At 43.4% G+C, this 22,781-nt stretch overlaps 1 protein-coding gene across 2 annotated transcripts in view; it reads left to right on the forward strand.

The window, feature by feature from the left end:
* The first annotated feature begins 1,125 nt into the window (after positions 1-1,125).
* Positions 1,126-22,781, forward strand: part of LOC121451918 (zinc finger protein OZF-like) — a 34,397-nt gene continuing 12,741 nt past the window's right edge. The window contains exons 1-6 of one of the 2 annotated variants that reach the window (XM_041657729.1): positions 1,126-1,478; positions 10,698-10,787; positions 11,520-11,646; positions 14,172-14,243; positions 14,721-14,803; positions 16,433-17,782. In XM_041657729.1, the coding sequence (XP_041513663.1) occupies positions 10,755-10,787; positions 11,520-11,646; positions 14,172-14,243; positions 14,721-14,803; positions 16,433-17,743 (1,626 nt within the window). In that variant the 5' untranslated portion in view covers positions 1,126-1,478; positions 10,698-10,754 and the 3' untranslated portion in view covers positions 17,744-17,782. Of the gene's footprint in view, positions 1,479-10,697; positions 10,788-11,519; positions 11,647-14,171; positions 14,244-14,720; positions 14,804-16,432; positions 18,450-22,781 lie in introns of those variants that run through there. The other variant, XM_041657728.1, reaches the window with a different exon arrangement.

Consider the following 22,781-nt stretch of genomic DNA (forward strand, 5'->3'; position numbering starts at 1 on the left):
TTTCCCTCCCCCTCCTCCCACCCTTCTCCCCCTCCCCCCACTCCTCTCCCCCTCCCTCTCCAGCCCAAAGAGCAGTCAGATTTCCCTGCCCTGTGGTAAGTCCTAGGTCCTCCCCCCTCCGTGCATTTCTAGGAAGGTGAACATCCAAACTGGCTAGGCTCCCACAAAGCCAGCACATTACGTAGGTTCAAAACCCCGTGCCATTGTCCTTGGGTTCTCATCAGCCCTCATTGTTGGCCATGCTCAGAGAGTCCAGTTTTATCCCATGCTTTTTCAGTCACAGTCCAGCTGGCCTTGGTGAGCTCCCAATAGATCACCTATCACATGACAAGAGCATTTGTTCAACTATGTTCATAGCAGTATTATTTGTAATAGCCAGAACCTGGAAACAACCTAGATGCCCTTCAATGGAAGAATGGATGAAGAAAGTGTGGAATATCTACACATTAGAGTACTATGCTGCGGTAAAAAACAATGACTTCTCGAATTTTGCATGCAAATGGATGGAAGTGGAGAACACTATCCTGAGTGAGGTATCCCAGAGCCAAAAAGATGAACATGGGATGTACTCACTCATAATTGGTTTCTAGCCATAAACAAGGGTCACGGAGTCTACACTTGGTGATCCCAAAGAAGCTAAGTAAGAAGGTGAACCAAAGGAAAAGCATATAGTTGTCCTCTTGGCTATGAACCTTCATCTGGTGATGGATGGAGACAGAGACAGAGACCCACACTGGAGCACTGGACTGAGCTCCCAAGGTCCCGATGAGGAGCAGAAGGAGGGAGAACATGAGCAAAGAAGTCGGGACCACGAGGGGAGCACCCACCCACTGAGACAGTGGTGCCTTTGCCTCTTAAGTGAACGACAGAGACAGAGACAGAGGGACAGGTTTAAGACCTAAGTCAAACTTGGTGGAGCTACGGACAACTGTGCGCCACCACCTGGGTCCTCTACAAGAGCAACACTCCTAATCCCAGAGTCATTTCTCAATTCCTAAATTCCACCTCTGTCCAGGGTAGCCAAGACCCGAATCTCCCGGGCTACACTCCAGGACGGAAGCGGAAGTGACACCGACATAGCGACCCCCCTTTTTTTTCTAGCGATGGCTCCGTCCTGTAGTTCGCAGTGCCTTTCTTCGCGTCTGGTCCATCTTTACTCCCTGGGAGTCGAGGAGGGGGGCGCGACGGCGGCCGTGGAGGGTCAGCGTAAGGCGTGGCTGTGTCCGCAGCCCGCGGAGAGGCCGTCCGTGTAGGCTCGGAGCACGGGACCGGCGGTCTGGCGTGCACTTCGCCTCCCTCCGCCGCTGCGGACGCTCTCCCGGGAAGGAACTTGCGGTCTGCTCGGCCCCCTCTGGAGAAAACTCCCAAGCTGTCTTCCAGCCTTCCAGATTAGTCGGTCTTCCAGAACAGAACTCCGCCGCTCTGCATCGCCCTGCAGCCACCTCCTCCTCTGCACCACCCCTGATTGTGGAGCTCGGGTGAGCACCGCGGGCTGGGGTTTGTGAAGGAATCTTACCTCGCAGAGTGTGGCTTTGTCTTTGGCATCGTCTGTTTAATTCTGTCATATGACATTGGGGTAGAAAAAGTGCTCTTAGGTGTCTAGCAGTAACATTTCTGTTTGGGGTGAGTGTGAATGTTTATTTTTCTTTTCTCTTTTTTCTTTCTTTTTCTTTTTTTCTCCCCGCTGAACGGGATCTCTCTGTGTACACTGGGTTGGCCTCGAACTCGTGAAGATCCGCCTACCTCTGCCTCCGTAGTGCTGGGATTAAAGGCGTTTGCCACCACACCCCCCTAAATATTTATTTCTTTAGTCGTTCCTTTTCTTTTCTTTTTCTTCCTTTTCCTTGCCTTTCTTTATTCTCTTTTCTTCCTCTCTTTACCTCTTCTCCTCTTGACTTTACTACTCGTAAAACTGCTCATTCAGTGAGCTACACACTGAATATTTTGTACATAAATGTATAGATACAGCGGGACTATGGCTTTCTGCTGGTGAAAATGAGAGTACTCTGCCCTCTTCACCTGAAGCTGAAGGCCTGTGCATCCTTAATTTCAGGAACTAGCCCTGGCTCAGAGGTCAGAGAACGATTTTCAGGAGTTGGTTCTCTTTCCACCATCTCTGATGCTGGAGGTAAACGGGTTTTCTGGCTTGGTCTTTACTCACTGATCCAAATCCATAGCTTCTGTTTGTTCTTTGAAATAGGGTGTCATGTGGCCCAGGCTGGCCTCAACCTTGCTATGTAGTTGAGGCTGACCCTGAACTTCTGATCCTCCAGCCTTTACCTCCCAGTTGTTGGGATTTCTAGTGTCTAGCACCATGCCTGGTTCTGTGGTAATTTTTGAAGAGTCTCACATTCTTTAGGAAAGTCATACATTTTGCTATTTCTAATTGAAGTCTCATGAGATGTTTAAAAAAGGCTGTGTTTCCTCCTTTCTCTTTTTCCTGTGTGCTCCATAACTCTAGAAGAGAGGTCTGTAAGCTTTGGTAAGAGCTGCTGTGAGCACCGTATGCTCCTTGGGTTGCCCGGGCAGCGTTACTCAGTTCTTCTCTAGTAACTGTGTGTCTGTAGTTATCCTGTAATGTTCTGGTCGTGAGCCACAGCTGTTTCTCAAAAGCAGACGTGTTGATCTTTAAAAGAGGGCATGGTGCGGGGCTGGAGAGATGGCTCAGAGGTTAAGAGCACTGTCTGCTCTTCCAAAGGTCCTGAGTTCAATTCCCAGCAACCACATGGTGGCTCACAACCATCTGTATGGGGTCTGGTGCCCCCTTCTGGCCTGCAGGCATACACACAGACAGAATATTGTATACATAATAAATAAATAAATAAATATTTAAAAAAAAAAAAAGAGGGCATGGTGCCTGGAGTGTGTGTGGCTCAGGGATAGCAAACTTACTTGGCAGGCAGGAGGCTCTGAGTCTAGCCTCCGGCAGCAGATATACAAAAGGCTTAGGATTGGGCTAAAGTACCAAGAAGGCTAAGGTGTTGCCTGACGTCTGGCACTTGGACCTCTTTTGGATCTGCAGTGTGATTCAGATCAGGCACGTGAAAACCTTGTATTATATGCTTTAAGATTTTTAATTATTCTTGTACACATGTGTTTGTGATGGGTGTGGCTTGGCCCAGGGCAACTTTGTGGGGTCCAATCATTCTTTTCGTAGGTTCTGGAGATTGAATTCAGGTCTCCAGGCTTCTATGGCGAGGTCCTTTGTCTGCTGAGCCCCCTTCTACTATAGCTGTCATAACTTGTTCTGGCATGCACGTGAAGCTGGAGGCCATATAGGTGCTCCAAACTCAAGTATCTGTTAAGTGTTATGTCTTGTTTTGGTTGGCATAAGGAGCAATAACCTAAATGAAATCTTCAAATGAATGCTTTGCTTGACAACAGCACTGGACCTTTAGAAAACATCACCCCTAAGTTTCTCACACTTTAAACTTCTTTTTTTAAAAAAATATTTATTTATTTATTTATTTAGGATGTATACAATATTCTGTCTGTGTGTATGCCTGCAGGCCAGAAGAGGGCACCAGACCCCATTACAGATGGCTGTGAGCCACCATGTAGTTGCTGGGAATTGAACTCAGGACCTTGGAAGAGCAGGCAATGCTCTTAACCTCTGAGCCATCTCTTCAGCTCCTCACTTTAAACTTCTTTTAGTGTACTTTCATATTTGTGCCTGTGTGAAAAGACATCACAGCAGACATGTGGAGGTTAGAGGACACCTTGCAGTTCCCCCTACTATTTTGAATCCTGGGGATTGAACTCTGTCAGCAGGCAGGCAAGTACCTCTGTCTGCTGAGCCATCTCCCTAGCCCGCCTCCCACTCTTGCATGGGTAAGGGAGAAGTGAGTAATGTGGTGTCATCTTTTATTTTTGAATAAGGTCTCCTCCTGTAACTGTATATGTGGCTTATTTTTTTACTCTATTAATTTTTAATATTTATTTTATTATTTTACTCCTTTAATCTATGACTGTACTCTTTCTTCTCTCTGTCCTAAGCCCATGTATATTTACCCAACACTGTGTCTCATTCAGAGATCTTTTTTGTCTGAATCTCTTATTTTGTATCTGTAATCATTTTCTAACCAGGAGAGTTTTGTTTTGCTTTGTTTTTTTTTTTAAATGCTAAGGAGGCATGGCTAGCAATAATGCTGCAGCTTTGTCTGTTGGCTCCACCCTGTCCAATATGGTAGAGGTGTGTTCACTGCCTCTGCAAGCCTTGCTCCAGGGACACAGAGGGTCTGTATCACCATTAGGCAACTTGTAGCACTCTGCTCAGAAACCCCATTTAAATGCTCTGTTGTAGCAGGACCTCCCAGAAGAGCCAGAGCCATTGGTGCCACCAGTATGAACCAGCAAGCTGTCTCTGAGAAAAGCTGCACCTCTGCTTACAGCCAGCAAACAGAGCCTACCTGAAAAATTGTGGCTACCATAAGCTCCAATTGACTCCCATTTTTGTGGGTCTAGAAGTAATTTTTACAAGCTTTCTTAGGCTTTATGTGGAAGTACGTTGCCAAATGTTAGGCACCATTATGTAAACAGACAGTGACTGCACTTTCATTTCCTGACTGCCCAGATACGAATAATCACACAAAAGCTATATTAATTACAACACTCTTTAACCAATGGCTCAGGCATATTCCTAGCTAGCTCTTATATCTTAAACTAACCCATTTCTATTCATCTGTGTATAACCACAAGGCTGTGGCTTACCAGTAAGTTTCTGATGACTTTCTTGTTCAGCAGCTACATGGTGTCTCCTCAGCTCCTCCTACTCTCTCTGTCTCTGTTCAGATTTCCTGTCTGTCTTTACTCTGCTAAGCCTTTGGCCAAAACAGCTTTATTCATCAATCAATAAAAGCAACACATATACAGAAGGACATCCTATATTAGTAGACCAGGATGGCCTCAAACTCATGGAGATCCACCTGCCTCTGCCTCCCAACTACTGGGATTATAGGCATGCACCACCACTGTCTGGCTTTATTTTTAGCTTTTTGAGAGTTTCCACACTTGAGTCAGGAGGTGGTGACCCTTTAATCCCAGCACTTGGAAAGCAGGGCCAGGAGGATCTCTGAGTTTGAGGTTAGCTTGGTCTACAGAGCAAGTTCCAGGACAGCCAGGGCTATACAGAGAAACTTTATCTCGAAAAACCAGAGAGAGAAAGATTGATTGATTGATTCTCCACATTGATTGATTGATTCTCCACATTGATTGATTCTCCACATTCATTGATTGATTGATTGATCCTCCACATTGATTCCCGTAGTGGCTATACCAGTTTGTAATCCCACCAACATTGAAGGAAGGTTCCTTTTCCCCCACACTCTAGTCATCATTTGTTGTCGGTTGAACTTTGCCATCAAAGTTGTTCTGGTTTTCTTTTCCCCAGTTGCTAGAGATAATAAACATTTTTTTAGACTTTATTTGTTTGCTTTTCTTTTGAGAACTGTTCAGGTCCCAGCCTCATATTTTGAATGGGTCATTTGTTGCTTCTTTTCTCTTTCTTTCTTTCTTTCTTTCTTTCTCTCTTTCTTTCTTTCTTCTTAGCTCTTTATATATTCAGGGAATTAATCCTATGTCAGACGTACAGTGGGCAAAGATTCTTTTCCCTTTCTGTGGGCTCCATCTTTACACAGCTGATTGTTTCTTTAGCTGCACAGAAGCCTTTCAGCTTTGGTAATTGTTAAGGTTAATTCCTGGGCAGATGGAGTACTATTCAGGAGGTCAGGGTAATGCCTGTGTTTTCTCCTAGCAGTCTCATTATCTCAGGTCTCAGGTCTAGGTCTGTGATCCATTCGGAGTTAGTTTTGTGCAGGGTGGTAGATACGGGTCTAATTTTGTGCAGGGTGGTAGATACGGGTCTAATTTTGTGCAGGGTGGTCGATACGGGTCTAATTTTGTGCAGGGTGGTCGATACGGGTCTAATTTTGTGCAGGGTGGTAGATACGGGTCTAATTTTGTGCAGGGTGGTAGATACGGGTCTAATTTTGTGCAGGGTGATAGATACGGGTCGAATTTTGTGCAGGGTGGTAGATACGGGTCGAATTTTGTGCAGGGTGGTAGATACGGGTCTATTTTGTGCAGGGTGGTAGATACGGGTCTAATTTTGTGCAGGGTGGTAGATACGGGTCTAATTTTGTGCAGGGTGGTCGATACGGGTCTAATTTTGTGCAGGGTGGTAGATACGGGTCTAATTTTGTGCAGGGTGGTAGATACGGGTCTAATTTTGTGCAGGGTGGTCGATACGGGTCTAATTTTGTGCAGGGTGGTCGATACGGGTCTAATTTTGTGCAGGGTGGTAGATACGGGTCTAATTTTGTGCAGGGTGGTAGATACGGGTCTAATTTTGTGCAGGGTGGTCGATACGGGTCTAATTTTGTGCAGGGTGGTCGATACGGGTCTATTTTGTGCAGGGTGATAGATACGGGTCTAATTTTGTGCAGGGTGGTAGATACGGGTCTAATTTTGTGCAGGGTGGTAGATACGGGTCTAATTTTGTGCAGGGTGGTCGATACGGGTCTAATTTTGTGCAGGGTGGTCGATACGGGTCTATTTTGTGCAGGGTGGTAGATACGGGTCTAATTTTGTGCAGGGTGGTCGATACGGGTCTAATTTTGTGCAGGGTGGTAGATACGGGTCTATTTTGTGCAGGGTGGTAGATACGGGTCTAATTTTGTGCAGGGTGGTAGATACGGGTCTATTTTGTGCAGGGTGGTCGATACGGGTCTAATTTTGTGCAGGGTGGTAGATACGGGTCTAATTTTGTGCTTCTACATATGTGCACATTAAGTTTTCCCAGCACCACGTGTTGAAGATGTCGCTTTCTTCAGCTTATGTTTATCTCTCATTGTCAAATATTAAGTGGCTGAAGTTATGTGCGCTCATATTTGGATCTTTGATCTACATGTCTTTTTCAATATAATTTTTTTATTTTTATTTTATGTACATTGGTGTTTTGCCTGCAGGTATGTCTGATGAGGACATCAGATCTCCCGGAACAGGAATTATAGACAGCTGTGAGCAGCCATGTGGGTGCTGGGTTTGAACCTGGGTCCTTAGGAAGAGCAGCCAGTGCTCTTAACTGCTGAGCCATCTCTAGGCCTACTGCACATCTGTTTTTGTGCCAGTACCCTATTGTTTTTATGACCGTTGACTCTGTAATATATCTTAAGATCTAGAATAGTAATCCTTTCAGTGTTCTTCTTCTTCAGGATTGTTTGACTATCCGGGATCTTTGGTGGTTCCATATAAATTTTAAGATAGTTTTTCCTTCTATTTCTGTGAAGAATGAGAAGGGGATTCATCAGTTTTTGAGACAGGATATTGATACATAGGTCCAGTTGGCTTGGAACTTGTAGGAATCTTTCTGCCTCAACCTCCCGAGTGTGTAGGCTACTACCTCTGTTTGCTTCTATCACAAAAACCTCCACTTTATATGCCAGACATCTAATTGAAGGGATTCTGCCAGCCAAGAATGTCTATATTCTAGTGATGTGGGAGTCCCCTCTGTGTGCTGTCATTACCATTAATGAATAAAGAAACTTAGGTAGGCAGGGAAGACAGAACTGAATGCTGGGAGAAAGAAGGGTGGAGCCAGAGGGACGCCATGGATCCGACGCTGGAGATAGACATGCTGGACTTTTGCTGGTAGGCCACGACCTCGTGCTGATACACAGATTAATGGAGATGGGTTAAATTAATATGTAAGAGTTAGCCAATAAGAAGTTAGAGCTAATGAGCCAAGCAGCATTTTAATTAATACAGTTTCTGTGTGATTATTTTGGTTCTGGGCAGCCAGGACAAACAAGCGGTTCCTTGCAACATTCTAGTTACAAATACAGAAAGTAGGAAAATAGCCACAGGATTGGCCTGCTCTTCAGTTAGTCCATCTGTGAGCTAAGACTTGTTAAAGGTGAACTGGAGCCTGGCAGTATAGCTCAGCAGTAGAGTGCCTGCCTAGTATGGACAGGACTCTGAGTATTATATCGAAAAATAGCAACAACAACAAAGAAACACCAGCTAACTGGGGCACCACAAAATTATAAAGTTTAGGTGGGTATGTCAGTCCTTGAGAGGCGAGGGAGGTGGATCTCTGCAAGTCTGAGGCTAGCCTGGTCTACATCTCAAATTCTAGGTTAGTTTTAAACAACCAACAAAGCAAACCTCCTTTAGAAATATTAACTTCAGCTAGGTGTGGTGTGCATATTTGTAATTCTAACACTTGGGATGTGGAAACAGGAGGATCAGGACTTAAAAGTCATTCTTAGTCTTATATCAAGTTCAAGGTCAGCCTGGCTACTAAGATTTTGTCTCAAAAAAAAATAAATCCTGACTTCACAGAAGTGATCGGTAGTACTTGTGGAAGTCATAGGTATGTTGTACAGTACAGGTCTCAGCTGTACTTCTGATCCTGTTGAGACACAAATAGGAAAGCCCGGCATGGCTGCACATACCTTTAGTCCCAGCTCTTGGAAAACTGAGGCAGGAGAATCTCTAGTTCAGCCTTAGACAACAAAACATGACAGAAGATCCGAACTTTGCAACACTTACTGCATTCGTTGGAACAGTTACTTGCAGTGTCTAAACCTGTTTCTCCATTAGGTCTACTGTGAAGGGCTGGTAGGGTAATTAAATAGGTTTATCTAGGACCAGCAAGATGATTCAGCAGGTAAAGGCATTTGCCCCAAGCCAGATGACCCCAAGTCTCCCAAATCCATATAAGTAGAAGGAAAGAATCAACTAAATTATTCTCTGACCTCCACATGTGCAAGGTGGATACTCCTCTATACACGAAATAAAATCTAATTAGTTTTAAAAAGTAATAGTCAACTGGTTTATATAAATATATATTGCATATTCACACATTAGTCTTCAGTAAATGACAGAGTTGTTAGTAATACTCCTATTACAAGGTACACTGTCTATAGTAGCTTTCACTTACCTCGTATGTGGAAAGTGAGCTCATGTATGGTAGTGAACTATTGCTTCTTGATGATTGGTTGGAACAGGCTCCTAATAGCCCCGAATAAAGTGTAGAGTTTCACCATCCCTTGAGATGCCTAAGGAGGTGGCCTTAGCATGCAAAAAGAACATCTGTGCAATCCACCTTCGGGATGCCAACTCCTGATGTGTTCCATGACTAGACCATTTGTTCCTTTTCAGAGGATCTAATCTAAGTCCCCTGAACAGTAAAGATTCCTATGATCCAGGCCTGGACAGTCACACTGCCCTGCTGAGTGTACTTTAGGGCCACTTCAAAGGTTAGTGAATGATCATGTTAACTTTCTGTCACTGGGATAAAATGCCTGCCTGGCACTGGCGCTGGAGCTGGGATCCGCTGGTAGATCAGTTGCCCAGCATGCCCAAGACCCTGGATTCATCCAGCACCCTCTAAGCCAGGTATGGTGGTTCACACCTGTAATTCCATCACTTGAGAGGTACGGTAGGAAGATTAGGAATTCAAGTTGATCCCTGGCTACATATCAAGCTTAAGGCCAGCCTAGACTACATGAGACCTTGTCTCAAAACAGAGAAAAACTTGACACCAGCATCGTATAAGGAAAAGAGTTTATTGCTCTGGCTTTCAGAGGCTTTGGTCCAGGTTCACTTGGCCCTGTTTCTGAGCCCTTGGTAAGGCAGAAGGTCATGATGGAAAAGGTACTGTGAGAGCTACTCACCCCATGGCAGACAGGAAACAGAAACACAACATGAGCTACCATGCAGAAAACAGCATCTTTTCTTCGGGAACAAATCCTCAGTGGCCTACTTCCTCCGTCTAGGTCCCACACCGTAAATTCTGCTACCTTGTAATAGCCCATTAAGTTATGTGGCCCATAACTTAATCAATTGTTTAATCAGTTGGTGATGGATCTCTCATGATTCAGTCTCCTACCAAAGGAGGTACACACTGCTGTATTACCAATCTGTCAACACGTGAATTTGTGAGATCATTTTGATACCCAAGCCATGACAGTGCAGATTCTAAGTCTGGCTCTTGGTGTGTGTGTTTTGATAAGTACTATATAATCCTCATGAGATATATTACTATGGGAAAATAAGGTGTCACCTCTCCGACTTGAAGTTCTCTTCCCTATAAAATGAGACATTTTCCTAGTGGGTAGCATGGTTCATCCGCTTGTTTCTAGTTCTAGGTAACACAGGACTGCTCTGGCGTCATGTTTGTGTATATGGGTGAGTTTTCTCAGGTGTGCAGGATTACATGGGTTTCATATTAGGGCTGTGTACTGGTTATTGTTCATAATCAACAGGTTCTAACATCACCTAGGGGGCAGATATCTGGGCACACACTGTCTAGATTAGGGCGGCCTCTGAGAAGGTCTGTGAGACTTACCTTGATTGGGTTAATTTATCGGGGAAGGCCCAATAGAACGTTGGCAAGGATCCTGGGCTGTCTGTAATGGACAGTGAGCCGAGCAATGCATTCATTGCTTTTCTGCTTCCTGATTGTGGCTGTGATGTGAGCAGCTGCTTGAAGCTCCTTTCCTTTCCCACCGTGATGGACTGGGCCCTGGAGCTGTAAGCCAGAATCGGCATCTCCTCCTTCAGTTCGCTTTGTCAGAGGATTCTACCACAGCCACAGGAGAGGAGACTACGGCAGGCAGGATGATGTCAAGGATGTCAAGGCGTACAAGAATTTAAGGCCGCTCTGCGTCCTCATGTCTTCTGTCTTTTTCCAGGAACTCTTTGTCAGGGACTCAGACTCTGTTCTTGAAGAAAAGATAAAGGTAGAGAAGATGGTGGCTGATTGTCTGACCAATTGTTACCAGGTATGTAGGTCTGTGTCTCACCCCACCTTGTCGTCCCTGCTTCTTCAGGGTGGGCTTACGTCCAGAGTCTAAAACAAGTAGAAACCCCCCCAAGAGCTGAGTACCTGGCTGAATTTCTGAGAGAGTGGGGACTCTGATATGGTTGATGTAATACCTAAAACTCATTCCAGATTTCAATAATTACTAATTAATCTTTGCACATTAATTAGGTCCAGTTCAGTTATTCTGACAGATGATAAGGAAGATCTAGTGTCCTTTTTTGGAGTATTTGTCTGTTACTGGTAAGGTAATATATGTAGTGTGCTGAGAAATAATATTTTAAGAAAAAAAAGAAATATATTTTAAGAAATTGAGAGAAGGGCTTCTAGTCTTATTGTGGCGAGGTCTGTTCACCTGTCAGAAGGGTCATTAATTGTAAATATCTGGAGCAGATCAACAAATTGAGTGTAGATGTGGGCAGGGGTATTGGGGCCACCAAGTCCTGGGGCAGTCAATGGATGCTCTCAGATCCGTGTGAATATTAGGTCTCGCTTCACTGTAGAGAACATTGGTGCACATGTTATTGTTTACTCAATATCTCTCTCTCTTTCTTTTTCTCTCTCTCTTAATCTGTGTGTGTGTATGTGTGTGGTGTGTGTGTATGTGTGTGTGTGTGTGTATGTGTGGTGTGTGTGTGTGTGTGTGTGTGTGTGTGTGCATGTGGTGTGTGTGGTGTGTGTGTGTGTGATTTAGGTCTCGGTGACTTTTGATGATGTGGCTGTGGACTTCACCCAAGAGGAATGGATTTTATTGGATCAGGCTCACAGAGACCTCTACAGAGAGGTGATGCTGGAGAACTACCAGAACCTGGCCTCAGCAGGTAGGACTGTCACCGCTCCTTATAGCTTCTCAGGGAGGAGAAGGACGATGTATCCTGGGTGTGCTGAAGGATCAAAATGCAATGGGAAGTACAGACACACAAACTTTATCCAGAGTCTGTCTGTGGGAGATAAGATCCAAGAGTCCCAGTGGATGCCTAAAACTGTAGGTGAAACTGAACTGTATGTACAGTTGAGCTAATGCTTTGAGTTCCTTTTTCTTTTTTTTTTAATATTTATTTATTATGTATACAATATTCTGTCTGTGTGCATGTCTGCAGGCCAGAAGAGGGCACCAGGCCTCATTACAGATGGTTGTGAGCCACCATGTGGTTGCCGGGAATTGAACTCAGGACCTTTGGAAGAACAGGCAATGCTCTTAACCACTGAGCCATCTCTCCAGCCCCCGAGTTCCTTTTTCTTGATTTCACACATTGGAGATTTAATTTTTGGAAGCAAGATTTCATTGTAGTTAAGGTTGACCTTGTCCTGATCTTGTCTCCACTTTCCAAGTGCTGGGATTATAGATACGTACCATAACATCTGACTGGAAACTTCTTGAGAGTAGATATGAATTAGCATTGGGCTGGAGAGATGGCTCAGCAGTTAAAAGCACTTGTTGCTCTTGCAAAGGACCCAGGCTTGGTTCCCTGCTCCCAGGTAGCAGCTCACAACCTTGAGCTGCTGTAAATTCAGTTCCAGATTGGCTGCCTCTTCGGGCCTCGGGGGATCATGTACACATACTACACGTATATGTGAAAGCAAAATACCCAAATAAGAAATAAAACTTCTGAGCCAAGTGTGGTGGCACACAGCTTTAATCCCAGCACTCAGAAGCAGAGGCAGAAAGATCTTTGTGAGTTTGAGGCTAATCTGGTCTAGAGCTACTTCCAGGACAGCCAGGACTGTTACACAGAGAAGTCCTATCTTGAAAAATCAAAAAAAAAAAAAAAAAGAAAGAAAGAAAAGAAAAAGAAGAAAGAAAAAAAGAAGAAAGATGAAAGAAAACTCCTAAGAATAAATATTAGCAACCCCAACATAGCGGTTTCCCTCCCACATTTTACAACTTCTCTTTGGCCTGATCTGAAGTGCCATCGAGACTACCTTTGTGTGTGAGGCCATTAGTAAAGTGAGGGCCACATGAGCATAAGTGTGGCCATGCTGCTTTTTGTTTGTTTTGAGGTGGATTCTCACTGTGGCTGACGTGGAACTCTAACTCAAGCTGCCTCTGCCTCCCAAGGTTTGTGCCACCGTGCCTGGCAGGTGCAACAGGCAAGCTACTCAGAAAGGTACTGAATGGCTGTGGAGCAGGCAGCAGGCAAAGGGTGATTTGCGTTCAGGGCCGAACAGAAGAGTGGTGTGAGATTCTGTAATGCTACTCAAAATGACGTGCAATGATGAGTCTTCTCTGGAAATTTATATTTAATATTTCCAGGACAGGGGTTAGTGTGTAACTAACCACAGACCGTAAAAGCATGAATAAGTGGGGTCTGCTATGCCTTTTCATTTTCTGTGGTGGTTCTCAAAATGCTGTGCCAGATGAATGGCACCACTACCAATCACCCTGTTAGGAATACAATCTTTGACTGGACATAGTGGTGCTACCTCTAATCCCAGAACTTGGGAGGCAGAGACAGATGTGTCTTTGTGCGTTTAAGGTCAGCCTAGTCTATATAGTGAGTTCCAGGACAGCTAGAACTCACAGTGAGACCCTGTCTCAAATAAATAAATATTTGTTTTTTTGTTTTTGTTTTTGTTTTTTTTTTTTTTTCGAGACAGGGTTTCTCTGTGGTTTTGGAGCCTGTCCTAGAACTAGCTCTGTAGACCAGGCTGGTCTCGAACTCACAGAGATCCGCCTGCCTCTGCCTCCCGAGTGCTGGGATTAAAGGCGTGCGCCACCACCGCCTGGCTATAAATAAACATTTGAAAGTCAAGTTTATTGAGTTGGGTGTTCTGTGCTAGTCCCTGTGTTTAATTCCCAGCACTGCCCCCAAAAAAATAAAAGTGAGAAGGAGGAAGAAAAATATAGAAATGTAGTCATTCTTTTCTTTTGATATACTGAGTCAAAAAAGAGTACATCCTACTTATAGAATCTGATGCTCTGTAGCCTGCTGTTTGGAAGTAAAATTATCTTTGTTTCACTTTGCTTTCCATTTGACCTGAAGTGTTAGTGTTTTCTTGGAGTGTATATAATCATCAACTGTGGTGTCAATTCAGCAGTAATCGGGGCATAGAAGAGGCAGCATTTGCTTGTTTGATGTCTCTGAAGTAACTGCCCTGGTTTCGTTAGAAGCATAGCTTCATGGCTGGCATGATGGCACACACCTTAAATCAAAGTACTCAGGAGGAAGACAGACAGCTTTTTATGAGTTTGAGGCCATCCTGGTTTACATATCATGTTCCAGGACTACATAGTGATACTCTGTCCAAAAAACAGAAACAGAAACTCAAACAGCTCCTGATTTATGCTGACTTTTGGACTCTTTTGCATGAACTTCCTCCGTGAATGCACTTGGCCATGTATCAGGATGCGAGGTCATCAAACCTAGTCTGATCTCCTGGCTGGAAGAAGAGGATTTGCATAGAGAAGATCTCCAAGGTGAGTGCTTGTGAAGGATGTGTTAAGAATTAAATGTGAAGTCTTTTAAAGATGCACCTGATGGCTTTAAGTGTGGGCCATGTACCTGAAAGGGCACAGAACCCTCTATTTCATAGGCTCATACTTTTTGCCTTCTCAGGTGTTCCTGTAGTTTTGCAAAATGACCTATTATTGTGTTTCGTGTTTATTATTGTTGTTTATATTCTTTGCTCAGATCTTTGCTACTTTGCAGCTCTGATAGTGCAGTTCTTGTTTGCCATGAGTTTTAATTTTCAAAGAGTCAGTTTGAAATAAAACATTTAAAACTCTCATCCTTAGTGTGGTCAATTTATTGACCTGGTCAAAATGATCACACTTTTCTTAGCCAGGTTCAGTAGAAACATTCAAAAAAGCCCTATGTCATTTAACTTTGTAACTGTTTGTTTATTTATTTATTTATATGGCTAACTCTTAATTTTGTTTTTTGTTTATTTCCAGAATGGGAAATGCCACTTGGCACCAAAGAGTCAACACTGCGTCAGGAGTTTTTGAGGGGACAGACTCCCGGTGGAATACAAACAGTAAGACTGACTAAAGATATTTGTTATTTCCCTCATTCCTAGGTGCTTGTGAATTCCCTTGTAGAAAGCCAAATAGCATGCACCCAGGAGAGAGCAGCAGTGTATCTAAGAAGTATGTTGAATATAATGAATTTTTGGGTGACCCAAACTGATCATAAAACCTATTCTTTTAAAAACAAACAAACAAACCTATTCTTTAAGAGATCCCTCTGACCAAGATGGCTCAGTGGGTAAAGTCTGACAACGTGAGCTTGATCCACAGTACCTGCATGGTAGAAGGAGAGAAGGGGCTCTCCCAGGTGTCCTCTTACCTCTTCATGCACACTGCCATATGTATGCATTCTCCCCTCCACAGTAAATACATTCTATTGTTTATTTTATTTATTTAAGACAGGATCTCACATAGCCCTGGATGGCCTGGTGTTCACTCTCTAGATGATGAAGACCTAAAATTCCAACTCAGTGAAATCTGCATATGTCACCCAGCATGAGAGAGAGAGAGAGATCCCACAAGTACATGGCCCCACATATGTAACTAGATACTAGCTTTTAAGGCAGTTTGTCTATATCTTAACAATTATTTTGAGCTTATATCAAATGGCAACGACTGTTGCATCTTTCATTTTGAAAGGAAGAAGAAATTCTAAAGATGCTATTAAAAAGTTGAACATACTTTATCATTCGTTCATAGCAACAGGAGAGAACAGTGTTGGTGATGTTAACCAGGAGAGTTCTTATTTACCACACTCAGGAAAGATTGGAAATTTTGTAGAAAATCAGCACAAATTTTAAAAATAAGAGAAGTGATATTCACCCTACTAAAAAAAATGTCTTAAGGTCTAGGTCAAAACTTGGAGTGATAAAGTCCTCCTAAGTACTGACTCCTGCACATATATTACTGATTTCTGAGGATCTTAAAATAATTTCATTAATATGCTCGGGCAAAATCAAGCATGGTGGTGCACACCTTTAATCTGAGTACTCGGGAGGCAGAGTCGGGTGGATCTCTTGAGTTTGAGGCTAACCTGGTCTATTTAATAGAGAGGCACCTTCTCAATTAAAAAAAAAAAGAAGAAGAAAAGGCCAGGGGTCAGGTGTGGTGGCACATACCTTACCTTTAATTCCAGCATACAGAAGGCAAAGGCAAGTGGAGCTCTGTGAGTTTAAAGCCAGCCTTCTCTACATATTGAACTTCAGGCCAGCTGTGGCTACATAGTAAGAACCTGTCTCAAAAACAAAACTACCAAAATACTAAGGCATCTTTCCAAATTAAAACTGATGGTTCTAGGGGGCTGGAGAGATGGCTCAATGGTTAAGAGCATTGCCTGCTCTTCCAAAGGTTCTGAGTTCAATTCCCAGCAAGCACATAGTGGCTCACAATCATCTGTAATGAAGTCTGGCGCCCTCTTCTGGCCGGCAGACATACACACAGACAGAATATGGTAAAAATAAATAAATATATATATATATATATATATTTTTTTTTTTAACTGATGGTCTAGACTTTAGGATAAAAGTCTAGCATATAGTCAAAATGGCAAAAATCATCATCTTTCTGCCTTCACTTAAGTGGAGTCCTTCAGTGAGTCTGGAAAATTCTCTAACGATAAGTCATCCCTTTATCAACAGGTCAGAAGCCACAGTGCACGAGAACTCTGTTACTATGTACAGTGTGGAGAAATCTTCAGTGAGCATTCATATTTCAAGACACAAGTGAAAACTCACAGCACTTGCAACACTGGACATCTTACTCACTCGGGTCAGGACGCCTCTGTTCAAATGCACACCATAAAAACGTATCCGTGTAAGATCTGTGGAAGAGCCTTTGGACGTTCTTCAAATCTTAATAGACACTTACGAAGTCACACTGGAGAAAAACCCTATGAATGTAAGGAATGTGGGAAAGCCTTCACTACCTACTCAAGGCTAGTGGAACATTTTAGAACTCATACTGGAGAGAAACCATATAAATGCAAGGATTGTGGGAAAGCCTTTGCTAAGCGCTCAGGCCTTATAACACATATATCAACTCATGCTTCAGAAAAACCCTTTGCGTGTAAAGAGTGTGGGAAGGCCTTTGCTTCCTCCCCGCGCCTTAGTCAACATGTAAGAATTCACAGTGGAGAGAGACCTTACATATGTAAGGAGTGTGGAAGAGCCTTCCTGACTTCCTCGTACCTACGGAACCACATAGGAAGAACTCACAGTGGAGAGAGGCCCTATATATGTGGGGAATGTGGGAAAGCCTTCCATTCTTACTCCAATCTCCGTAGACATGTGAGAACTCACAGTGGAGAGAGACCCTATATATGCAAGGAGTGTGGAAAAGCCTTCCTCAATTCCTCATACCTACATAACCATATAAGAAAAACTCACAGTGGAGAGATGCCTCATATATGTGGGGAATGTGGGAAAGTCTTCCATGCTTCCTCATACCTGCGTAGGCACTTGAGAACGCACAGTGGAGAGAGACCCTGCATATGTAAGGAGTGTGGGAAAGCCTTCCTCAACTCCTCGTACTTACGCAAGCATCTAACCATTCATACTGGAGACAAGCCCTACGAGTGTAAAGAATGTGGGAAAGCCTACCGTAGGTACAATCTGCTGCATGACCATTTAAAAACCCACACGGTGGAAAAACCATTTGAATGTGATGTATGTGGGAAGTCCTTTCAGTATTTTTCGTACCTTACTAAACACATTCGTATTCACACCGGAACAAAACCCTATAAGTGTAAGTATTGTGGCAAAGATTTCACTACTTCCTCAAGCCGAACTGAACATATCCGAACCCACACTGGGGAGAGGCCCTATGAGTGTACGGAGTGTGAGAAAACCTTCACTTCATCCTCCAACCTCATTCACCATGGAAAAATCCACACTAGAGAGAAACCTTTCGCCGAGAACGTAGGAAAGGCTACAGCAGATTTTACCTACTAACCGAACACTAGTACCTCATGGTGAATAGAATCACTTCAGGTAGGAAGAATGTCAAATATCCTTAGTCCCTTGTATCTTGATTTCATTAGACTGGAACTTACATTATTAAGAAACCAGTGTGGAACAGCCCCAATTACTTTGGAAACATAAAAGAACCCATACTCAAGATGCCCCATGAATTAAGGAAAGAAATACTAAAGCCGACATTATTTCCTAGGACCTTATTAAACATGTGAGACTTTGCAGTAAAGGGAAATACACTGATATAAGACATACAGAAGTCTGTAGTCCTGCTAAGTACTTTTAATTCATTAGTTCCAGCAGTTGAGAAAACTTTTTGAAAGTAAAGAATGTTAGAAAGTCACATAAACTTAATCCTCAGTGTTTAGTAAAAATCATAATTCATACCCAAGAGAAGTCAGCTATCTGGAAATTCTGTCTGTGTGCCCTGAAATGTGAGATTGCTGGCAGCAGTAAGGCCTGTTGGATGTTGCTGTTTATTTTGAACTTTCGATGTCTGTCCTGATAGCCCTAGAGTGATATGTTTTCTTTCCTCTAAGCAACGACGCTGTTTCATCTTGGTTGTTACAACTTCTGGGTAGCAAGCTGGTGATAATGAAGACTTGTGGAATATGAACATTGTTTTAGTGTAGATTCTCTAGTTGGCTTATACTATTAAACATGCTAGCCTATAATAACTTCCAGCAACTCCATTTCATAATACAGTTCTCATGGTCTTTAGAATGTCCTTGTTCTTTCACAACTTTTAGGTAAAAGGTGATATAAATAAATAGCTAAGCAAACAGACTAGCAAAGCCTTTTACCCGAAACACATTAGGCTGTGAATCTATAGATGGCTTAGTCTTCAGTGAGGCCAGAGCCCTCGTGACCTCGCACATCTCACATTGAACACTGCAGCCCTGGGGACCAAGCCATCGGTATGTGAATTTCAGATACAAATCATAATACAGTCCCTCCCAGGTTCTGATAAGTCCTCAAGATTACAAATAGCTCAAGTGCTTGGGAGCATGTATTTTATAGTCATGTTAAATTCGTGGTGGTTTTCTATATGTGTGTGTGTAGTGGGAATGAAATAGGCGTACGTGTCACAGTGATCAGAAGACAAGTTTGCAGGAATCTGCTCAATTCTTCCACCATGTGGGTCCCAGGGATAGAACTCAGGCTGTCAGGCACGGCTTGGCAAGCACCTTTCCTCACTGAGCCATCGCACCAGCCCACAGTTTTCATATTCAAAGCAATCAGAGGCTGAAGAGGTAGCTGTGTGGTTCAGAATACTTGCTGCTAGTCCAGAGGACCAGAGTTCTGTTCCCAACACTCACATGAGATGGTCACAACTGCCTGTAACTGGAGCCCCAGGGGATCAGGCTCCCTCTTCTGCTCCCTGGATACTCATGTGCAAGTACACATACAGACACATGAATAATGAAGTCTTTGTAAAAAGAAAATCGGTCTAGAGTTCTGACCCTATTCTTCTCTGGGAACACACCCAACCTATATGTCCCATATCCTAAATCAGTCTAGATCAAAGAAAGCCGAAGAGAAATAGAGACATCATCTATATTCTTATTCATTAGATATATTCAAAATGATTGATCTTAAAATGTTTTTTTGCCAGTCATACTTTTCCTTCTTGGCGGAAATTTCAGTAATATTGTGGCTAATACTTTTTTTGCTTGCTTACATCCTCACCTCCTTCACTCTGTTTTTGCCTCTGTAGGTCTGGATGGTGTGTCATTCTGCACCCTTGCTCAGTACAATGCATAAGAAACTTCAGTTAATCAGGCACCAGTATGGCTTCCCATAGATGCTCATAGCAACCATCTCTTCATAGTTGATGTTTTCTGTATTGTTTGGTGTGCTTTGGGCAGTGACTCGGGTATAGCTGCCACTCTACTGCATTGTTGTTGTTGTTTTGGTTTGTTTTTCAAGACAGGTTTCACTGTGTAGCGCTGGCTGTGCTGGAACTCGCTTTGTAGACCAGGCTGACCAAGAACTCACAGAGATCCGCCTGCCTCTGCCTCCCGAGTGCTGGGATTAAAGGCGTGTGCCACCACCGCCCAGCATCGTACATTTTTATTTTGTAGAAGGCAACACTTTCATGGTTTATAGCAGAAGACAACTTGCAGTAGGCAGTTAGTTCTACCATATGCATTCCAGGGATGCAGCTCAGATTGTTGTCATGCTAAGCAGCACATGGCCCTTCTTGCTGAGCCATCTTGGTGTCCCCTTTATGTTTTTGATTTATTTTAAGACTTAGACATCTTAAATTACTTCATAATTGTAGAGTTTTGTTTTGTTTTCTGTTTGGTTGTTTTGTTGTTGTTGCTGTTGTTTGGTTCTCTTTCTTGTTATTGGCAGTCAGTCCACGATTGAGCTATGTCCCTAGCTCCACATTTCCCCACACACCCTTTCTTTTTCTTTCTTTATTTTATTTTTATGTTTTGTTTTTCGAGACAGGGTTTTGCTGTAGTTTTAAAGCCTTGTAGATCAGGCTGGCCTCAAACTCACAGAGATTCTCCTGCCTCTGCCTCCCGAATGCTGGGATTAAAGGCGTCGTGTGCCACCACCGCCCGGCCACACACACCCTTTCTGATAATATGGTCTTGCTCTGTAGTCCATCCAGACTGTCCTGGAACTCATTTTGTCTACCGTCAGCCTCCAATGTGCAAGGAGTAAACCACATCATTTAAAATTTTGGAGGTGCAGTGGGGGGTGTTGTAGGAGTTTCCATCTTAGAGGTTTTTATTCTTGTGTTCATATCTTTTTTTCCTATTTTCTAATTAAAAATAAATATTTTGGGGGGCTAGAGAGATGGCTCAGAGGTTAAGAACACTGGCTGTTCTCCCAGAGGTCCTGAGTTCAATTCCCAGCAACCACATGGTGGTTCACAACCATCTGTAATGAGATCTGGTGCCCTCTTCAGGCCTGCAGTATACATGCAGACAGAATACTGTATACATAATCAATAAATCTTCTAAAAAATAGATATTTTTCATACATTATATTCTAAATAAGGTTTTCCTCCCCCAGCTCCTCCCAGATCCTCCCCTCCTTCCCTCTCACTCAGATAGAGGTTGTGGCACTTGCCTTTAATCTCAGTACTCAGGATCTCTGTGAGTTTGAGACCAGCCTGGTCTACATAACAAGTTTCAGGACAGCCAAAGTTACATATTGGGAACCTGTCTCAAACTAAACAACCCCTCCAAAGGCACTAAAAAGTAACAGTAAAATAAGATATAAGCAAACAAACATACAGAAGAAAAGGAGCTAAAGAAAGGCACAAGAAACAGATGCAGAGCGGCACATCCATACACATAGAAAGCCATAAAAACACAAAGTTGGAAACCAATATATATGCAGAGAGCTTTAAGATGGGACAAAAACAACCCTCCAATAGTACCATTGGGTTTTGTGTTGGCCATCTACTGCTGGGCATGGAGCCTGCCCTTAAGATTGATTTGTTTGCCCAGTGGGACTCCATTGGAGAGAACTATTTTTTCCTTTGGAGTGGTTATCAATTGGAAACAGCTTCTGTGTTAGAGATGGGGGCTTGTGTCCATTTAGCCTTTCACCACTGGGACAGATGCAGTCTGGTTTAGACCTATGCAGGCCCTATGCATGCTGCCACAGTTTCTGGTTTATGTGTGTGTCAGTCCTGCTGTGTTTAGAAGGCCTTGATTCCTTAGTGTTCTTCAGTCCCCCAGGGGAGGTATTTGATGGAGACATCCCATTTAGGACTGAGTATTCCAGGGTCTCTCCCTCTCTGCACATTCTCCAGTTGTGGGTCTCTGTGTTTGCTTCCATCTGCTGTGTGATCTCTGATGATGGCTGAGCAAGACACTGATCTTTAAGTATGGCAGAATGTTGCTAGGAGTCGTTTTATTGCTACATTCCTTTTGCAGAACAGTAGAATTTGGTCTTCATGCAAGTCCATGGTCTATCTAATCTCAAGTTCTTGGCCACCTGAGCAGTGTTGGGGATGGATTCCATCTCATGGAGGAGGCCTTCAATCTAGTCAGATACTGGTTGTTTAGTTCCACAAGCTTTGTCTGCTATTATACCAGTGTATATTGCCAAAGGTCACCATTGTAGACTCAAGTGTTTGTAGCTGGGTTGGTGGTTACCTTTCTGCAGAGTTATCTTCCAGTACAAGGACTAGTCAGTAGGAATGAGGGCTCTAAGTAGGCACCAGCTCAACTTCACTATGTTCGATGAGTTATATAGATGTTTTCAGCAACAAAGCTGAAACCATCTGTTTCTCAAGAGCAAACAATAGCTTTGGCAATAGTCTGGGTTGTTTTGGGGTTTCCATGAAGCCACTGGCAACAACTTGATTAGATGTTACCCATTCTCAGAGCTTGAAGTTTCATTTAGTGACAAGAGATTTCGAGTTACAACTTTGTCTCCCCAGTTATTTGGTGATTCCATTCATGTATATGAAGATAAGATGTGTGTGTGTGTGTGTGTGTGTGTGTGTGTGTGTGTACACAGAGAGAGATGTGAAGATAAGATAAGGAGTTTACTGTATTAGTTTTCTATATGACCTCTCAAATTGCCATTAGTTTTAGCTGTCTGTTTAGTTTGGGTTTCTTTTTTTTTTTTTTTTTCAAGACAGGGTTTCTCCGTAGCTTTTTGGTTCCTGTCCTGGAACTAGCTCTTGTAGACCAGGCTGGCCTTGAACTCAGAGAGATCCGCCTGCCTCTGCCTCCCGAGTGCTGGGATCAAAGGCGTGCGCCACCACCGCCGGCTTGTTTGGGTTTCTTTAGCTGTGAAGAGACACCCACACCACGGCAACTCTTATAAAGGAAAACAGTTCATTGGGTGGCTTACAGTTCAGAGGTTCAGGTCATTATCATCATGGTTGGATATGGCAGTGTGCAGCTAGATAAGACACAGTGTTGGAGAAGGAACTGAGAAGTCTATATCTTTGATCCACAGGCAACAGGAAGTGAACTGTCTCACTGGGCATGGCTTGAGCATATATGAGACCTCAAAGCCCGCCTCCACAGTGACACAC

This window comes from Microtus oregoni, unplaced genomic scaffold (assembly GCF_018167655.1).
Source record: "Microtus oregoni isolate MIOR12 unplaced genomic scaffold, Mior012 000008F_ref0000371, whole genome shotgun sequence".
Classification (NCBI taxonomy): domain Eukaryota; kingdom Metazoa; phylum Chordata; class Mammalia; order Rodentia; family Cricetidae; genus Microtus; species Microtus oregoni.